The sequence below is a fragment of the Pteropus vampyrus genome, unplaced genomic scaffold (genome assembly GCF_000151845.1).
Source record: "Pteropus vampyrus isolate Shadow unplaced genomic scaffold, Pvam_2.0 Scaffold35, whole genome shotgun sequence".
Taxonomy (NCBI): domain Eukaryota; kingdom Metazoa; phylum Chordata; class Mammalia; order Chiroptera; family Pteropodidae; genus Pteropus; species Pteropus vampyrus.
Genome location: NW_011888816.1, coordinates 313,544 through 320,823, shown reverse-complemented (window position 1 = coordinate 320,823; position 7,280 = coordinate 313,544). Strand labels below are relative to the sequence as shown.

Genomic DNA, 7,280 nt, shown 5'->3' with positions numbered 1-7,280 from the left:
CCATCCCTGGATGCACAGAGGACTTTGCTAGATTAACAGGTATCCTTTGTCTTCTTTTTATTTGCACCTGAGCGAGAACTTATTCAATGCGATAGAAGTTGTTTACTTAGAAGAGATTTCCAGGTAGACCGTTAGGTTCCTAGGAAAAAGGAGATGGAGCAGCAGGGTTAGGCGGGTGGAAGCACTACCTCCCAGGAGGGCTCTTGGATCAAGGAGGTGTGGGGCGGGGAGGTCCGCCTCAATGTAGTAGGTCCAAAGAGGGAGAGTGTATTGTGAAATATGTCCATTTTCTTCTCGCTTTCTTCCATTTCTCCTTTCTTTCTCCCGCTCATACCATGATATGTATTCTATCATGATATATTTACCTCTTCCACTCATCCAAACTTGGCCTCTTATGCCTCTTCAGTCATTATGCCCGTAACTGTGCCCATGTCACACTCCCTGTGCTTTCGTAAACTCTCCACTATGGAGAATATGACCACTCCAAAAGAGTTACACTTAGTACTTTTCTGTTTATTGATGTCGACTTGTTAGAAAGCCAGGGAAAATATATTTTACATATGTGTATGTACATACATTTATATATTACATTTTTATATATACGTATATACTTCAAGTCTTTTTCTGAAAATCCACTCTAAGTCAGGCTATTAGATGAACCAGTTGATTGATTGATTTGGTGTCTTTTTGTCTGAATCTACAAAGCTGGCTGCTTTGCCTGGACCTGTATTAGAAGGTAGAGATAGAAGGCTTTCCTAATCTTCCAGGAAAGCTTGGATTGGCCGGAGATGGACATAATCTGTTGTTTGGCAAGTGTTTCGAGGGAGGGCAGTGGGAATATGGGGTCTTTGGCACACGGAAGTGGCGGGAGTTGGACTGTATCTGCCACTCTCGTTAAAAGGTGGTGATAGGTACATTGAACCATAGAGGCTGAGTTAAGTCTCCTGGGGGGAAAATTGTATGACTCAGTAAGAAAAAAAGCAGAGATACCCAGTAGAATAAAATAGGTAAAGGGCACAAAGAGAAAATTCACACACACACACACACACACACACACACAAATATGAATGGCTAATAATTACAGTTTCAAAAGAAAAACCTCAGTAATTAAATAAAGATCAGTTACAACTACAATGACATCCCTTTGCCCATGTAATTGGCCAAACAATTTTTTTCTTTTAGCTTCGCTGAGACTGGCACCATCACCTACTAGTGCCAAGAGAATATACATCATTACACAATTTCTAGAAGCAATATGGCCGGATGAATCAAGAGCTGTAGGAATGTGATCCTAGGCAGAAATAATGCTTTGGGAAATCTACTTTAAAAAAATAATTTTAAAAAATGCAGTTTATTGTAGCATTATTTATCAAAGCGTAATTGAGAACAACATAATCATACGACAATAAGGCACTGGTTAAATAACAATGAATATACACTATGTTGGAGTCATTACAAATTATATTGTCTAATAAATTTTAACCACATGGAACTAGGTACAGGATATAGAATTCAAAATATTGGGATACAAAATGATAAACACATGTGATATTAATTATTATAACATAATAATATGGAGAAAGGAGGCATTGGCTCTCTCTCCATGGCACAGGTAGAGCAAGAGTCCCGAGGGCCAGGGGTCATGCTGAGCACTCCCCACCACGTTATTTGAACTGCATAGGCACACCTTCCTCATGAAAACAGATTCTTCGTGATCCTCTCTTTTACCTAAATAACATACCAGCCTGCATACCAATACTAAAAATCAGCCACATTTGAAACACCTGCTATTGAAATACAAAGAATACATCTACTTTTTGAAGGAGGAAGTTGGTAAGAATATCTAAAATCACTAGGCAGATGGATGAAACCAAGCTGCTTTAGATGAACTGACCACAGTCTAAGAACGGGGTATAACCTTTGCTCTAGCAACTATAAGAATGATCGGTTGCTGTGGAAGCCCACGTGCTTGCCGCCCTGAAATGCAAATGATGCAATGTGTCTGCAGCTGGGAAGAAGATGGCATTTACTAATGATTTTGACCTTGAGGGATTCTCGTGTACACTCAGGGAGGGAGCTTACTGGCTCACGAGGCAGCTCATTCTTCTGCACATCTTGGTGGTTCTCAGCTAGTTCTTCTCCACGTGTGACTGCTGTGCCTTCAATTTCTGCTGTCTAGAAACTCTACTCCCTCTTCTACAGGAAAAGCGATCGCATCATAGACTTGTCTATCTCAAAGGGACTTTAAAAATTGCCTCATCCAATCTCTTAACTTAAAAAAAATAAAAACCTTTCGTCCAGACCAAAGACAAATAATATGCCTCGCTTCGGGGGCGGGGGGGGAAGAACTAAAATGAAAAATTAATCTGAAGACTTTTATTTTTCATATAAAACATTTCAGGTTCTGCCAACTACGGCTGATGTTTCTGCACCTTTATCATCCTAGCTTGTTCTGTACTCCACGTTGATATTAACCTTTTAAAATGTGGTAACTAAAACAGAACATAACATTTCAAATGAATAGTCTGCAGAGTGGAAAGCAGCATAAAAATTATTCTACTTCATCCCTCTATCCATTTAAGAAACATTTCTTAAGCGGCTATTCATTAGGTGTTATGCTGGGCACTATTCCTGCACTGTCCAATATGGCGGCTACTTGCCACATGTGGCTATTTAAATTTAAACTTAAATAAAATGAAAAGTTCAGTTCCTGAATAGCACTAGCCACATTTCAAGAGCTCAACAGCCACGTGGCTAATGGCCGCTTTATCGGACAGTACAAATACAAAACATGTCCATCATTGCAGAAAGTTCTATTGGACAGCATTATCAGGACCAGGAAAAAGGTGGCAGCATATACCGCATATAACCGGAGTTGTTACCGTAGTTAATTATAATTGCTACGTCATCAAAAGTTAAGCTCAAAAATCATCGCATTTGAATTTAGTCATGAGAGAATTGGACATAGATACTGAAGATCTAGTCTGAACTTTTGTCTTTCCCTGTTATAGGATTTGGGGTAAATTACTAAATTTCTTCAAGGTTCAATTTCCCCATTACCTATGATAAACAGCACATTGTTATGGGGCCGTGGAGGGGGGTAATTATTTGTATTAATAATAATCACTATTATTATTATAAGCATTTGGTTTTTAAATAGGTAAGATGCTTTTGAAAGTCATATATAAACAATAAAATGCAAAATGACTTAAAAGTTGCAATAATAATAATTATTATTATGTTGTCATTATCCAGCCTGTTTTTTCCTGTTTTGTATTTCTTCCTTCAAATGCTTTCAGAAATCGACAGCCCCATTCTTCACCGCCATCCACAGTACATCTCTCTCTTTTCCCATTGCGGATCTTGCTGACTTCCAAAACTTCACGTCTTTCATTTCTGACTCCTCCTCCACAGCAGCTCTGATGGACCTTGTGAAATCCATGCTGAAGAACCTTCCAATGTATAGGCCGTTTATCACATGTGGTTTTGTCGGGTAAATAAATAAATCAACCGGGAGTCACAAAGGGTGATCTTGCCTAATTGTGGGGGTGTTTTTTCTTCTTCTACTGCAGAGGCAAGAAAAATGACAGCCCCAACAGATTGGCTCAAGAATGAGGAAGCGGCCCTCTTCACCACATCTTACGAGTATATCTCAATACTGTGTGAGAAAATCAAAATCCAAGAGCTGGGGGCTCAGATGCTGCCGCCACTGTATGCCCTGGTGTTCGGGGTTGGCCTGGTGGGCAACGTGATGGTGCTGCTGATCCTCACAAAATACAAATGCCTCCGGATTCTGCCCAACATCTACTTGCTCAATTTGGCACTTTCTGACTTGCTCTTTCTGTTGACCCTACCATTCTGGATTCACTACGCCAAGTGGAGCAACTGGGTTTTTGGCCACAGCATGTGTAAGTTGCTCTCGGGCCTTTATTACCTAGGCTTGTACGGGGAGAGTTTTTTCATCATCCTGCTGACCATAGACCGCTACGTGGCCATCGTCCATGCCGTGTTCGCCCTGCGGATCCGGACCGTCACTTTTGGGATCATCAGCAGTGTCCTCACCTGGGTCCTGGTAGGGCTAGCAGTGATCCCTGAGATTATCTTCCATAAGTCCCAAGAGGTGTCTGGGAAGTCGTACTGTAGTTCACTTTACCCGGAGAATGAAGAAGACACCTGGAAACGTTTTCAGGTTGTGAGAATGAATGTCTTGTGTCTCGTTCTGCCTCTGCTCGTTATGGCCATCTGCTACACTGGAATCATTAAAACGCTGATGAGATGCCCCAGTAAAAAGAAGTACAAGGCCATCCGGCTCATTTTTGTCATCATGGTGATCTTTTTCCTTTTCTGGACGCCCTACAACCTGGTTCTTCTTATCTCCACTTTTCAAACCATCTTCTTCGAGAGCAGCTGTGAGCGGAACAAACAGCTGGACGTGGCCCTGCAGGTGACAGAGGTGATCGCCTTCACGCACTGCTGTGTCAACCCTGTGATCTACGCCTTTGTCAGCGAGAAGTTCCGGGAGCACCTTAGCCACTTCTTTCACACGCACGTGGCCCCGCACCTGGGCAAACATATCCCCTTTCTTCCCAGCGAGAAACCGGAGAGGGGCAGCTCTGCGTCCCCATCAACGTGGGAGCAGGAACTCTCTGCTGTGTTTTAGGTCAGATGCAGAAAATCACCTTAAGGAAATGCGCTGAGCAGATGAAGCAAACACGTTAAGCCAGTTACATTGACCTCTACTCCAGTCCTTTGAACTTCTGGTGCAAGCCCGAAGGTCTTGAAGATGTTAAAACACATACACGATGGCGGCTGTACATCTATGTACCCCAAAGTCATTACCGGAGGTCAACGGCTGGGCACTTTACTTATCATCGACCCTGAAAAGCAGAACTTTGCTTGATTCTCTGAAGTTACCTACATTTTAATGCACCTGAATGTTAGATAGTTATTATATGCAGCTGCAAACAGGTAAAATTTCTTATATTTTAAATCTTAAATTCAGCCCGCTGTTGACATAAATGAGACATTTCACAAAACACAGCAAATCAATTACATTACTGCTTAATGTGCCTAGCTCTTTCCTTGCTTGATGAAAAGGCTCTTTTTTTTTTTTTTAAGTGTATGGATATATACTCTCAAGCAACATAAGGATGTGTCACACCTGTTCTGAATATTCTTGATAGTGAATTGATTTCCTATTCGCACGGAATGACCACGTTTTCCATGAGTGACTCCAAGAAGAGCAGCTTGGTATTTTCAGTACGAGAATAAAGGTCCTGCTCATAGAAATGTCTTAGCCCTGAAATGTGTAGACGCTGTCCTCTCGAACGCCATTCATCCAACAACTGTGCGTGAGGTTGTACGAACGGGATGCGCGAACATCGCTTCCAGTCAAGTGAAGGACACAAAAACGTGTAAGACGAACTCAATCCTGTTCTCCATGAAACCTTCCATCTAGTTGGAGGTGGAAGACAGAAACGCATGGCTCCAGTGCGAAGAGGAACACCCTCGATACTGTGCCTGGCTCAGGAAGGGAGAGGCCATTTGCAGTTGGAACCAGAGGGAGGATTTCATGGAGGAAGGGGCTTTTAAGCGGGTCTATGAAAGAGGAGCAGGATTGGAAAGAGAGAGGATTTGGGGCGGTACCTTCCACTGAAGTGCCCAGTACGAAGGGGAGAGGGGAGGGTACGAACACGTGTGGATGGTGGAGTGGGGTGGGGGCACTGGGGTGAGCCATGAATATCAGGCAAAGCATCTTGGGCTTTGTTGGGAAGGCAAAGGGAGCCTGAGAAGGGTTTCAAGCAGGGGAGTAAAGCAATCAACACGATGCCTTAGGAAGATAAATCTGGTAACACACAGAGGGTGGAGTGGAGGCCCCAGAACCACACAGGGAGGTAAGTTAGAGACGAGTCCACGTGTGGAGACAAAGATCCATGGACAGCAGAGAGGAGAGGTGCCAGGAGCGCCCAGAGAAGAATTTGGCCAAGAGACAGTGTCAAGAGGAGCAGGGGCAATAGATGGTTGATTGAAAAAAAAAAAAAAAATCAAAGAGCAAAACAAGGTGTATCATACGAAAAAAAAAAAAAAAAGTAAAACAAAAGGAGACACCCATGTTTCTCATTGTGCTTCGATGCCCTGACCATCTCTTAAAAGACACAAAAGCAGTAACGATGGTTGTCTCTGGGGAGGGGTGCAGACAGAGAACAAGGAGGAGGAGGGTGACCTTTCTCTGAATACCTTTTTGTGCCTTTTGGATTGGGAGCGTGTTACCTCTTCAAAAAATAAATCTAACTTTAGAATTATGTTTAAAATAAAAGACTAGTTTGTTATTTAATTATGGTATCCATCCTCTCGCCCACAAGGACATCCCAAGCATCCTGCCATGAATTATCCTCCCAACCTGGCTAAGTCACCTCGAAGCCCCCTCGTGGCCCACGTAGACTAGATTCTTGTTAAATTTTTAGGAGCTGGATGCTCAAAGTCTGCAAAATAGATTGTAAAGAGTGGGTATGGTGGTGCAGCCTGGCGGGTGGTCACACAGCATCACCTCCCATTGTCTTGGGAGACGAAGTCCATTCCCCTCTGTTATCTAACGTGTACTCAAGTTACCCCTGTTCATTCACTCACTCGGTAAACATTTGCTGAACACCCACCGTGTTCTCAGCTACGCCTTAGGCAAACGAACTTAGCACATCGTGGGCCCTGCTCTCGGGGAACTCGCCATCAGATGGAATTGGACATTGATCTTGCCCCTCCGCTGCCAGTTCAGATCACATCAAAAACAAAAACAAAAACAAAATTGCCAATGCTTAAATTCAACCCAGCTGAGAGAAACTTCTACTTTAAGACTAGAACACATTCCAATTCCAAAACATTTTACTTCCTAATCGAATGCTTGGTGAAGGAATGTGCCTGCTCTTGGCCTTCCGGTCCATCCCACCTCACTCGCTGGTGTGTGGCCTTGACTTTGCTCACCTTCATGCCTGTCTGAAAGCTCCTAACTCAGCCTGAACCTGTGTGGACAGCACAGGATGTGAACTTTGGAAAATTTAATCTCACAGCACGAATCTCAGTTCGGCTAGGAAACTTTGAAGTCCTTTTTCTCTTTTTTGTGGTTCAGGCAATATGTAAATAAAGTGATCATTTAAAACCTTAACGACATGTCGCTGGTTCTCTCTTGCATTGTGAAGTAGTGCCCGCCCTTAGATAACCACGGTGTGGCATGTAGGTGCTTGTTCATAACCCCCTGCTCCCCGAAAGCTTTTAAGAGCTTCGTGACC

At 43.1% G+C, this 7,280-nt stretch overlaps 1 protein-coding gene across 2 annotated transcripts in view; it reads left to right on the top strand.

The window, feature by feature from the left end:
* Positions 1-4,922, top strand: part of CCR3 (C-C motif chemokine receptor 3) — a 6,046-nt gene extending 1,124 nt beyond the window's left edge. The window contains exons 1-2 of one of the 2 annotated variants that reach the window (XM_011357330.1): positions 20-39; positions 3,573-4,922. In XM_011357330.1, coding sequence (XP_011355632.1) covers positions 3,584-4,660 — 1,077 coding nt within the window. In that variant the 5' untranslated portion in view covers positions 20-39; positions 3,573-3,583 and the 3' untranslated portion in view covers positions 4,661-4,922. Of the gene's footprint in view, positions 1-19; positions 40-3,572 lie in introns of those variants that run through there. The other variant, XM_011357329.2, reaches the window with a different exon arrangement.
* Positions 4,923-7,280: the final 2,358 nt, after the last annotated feature.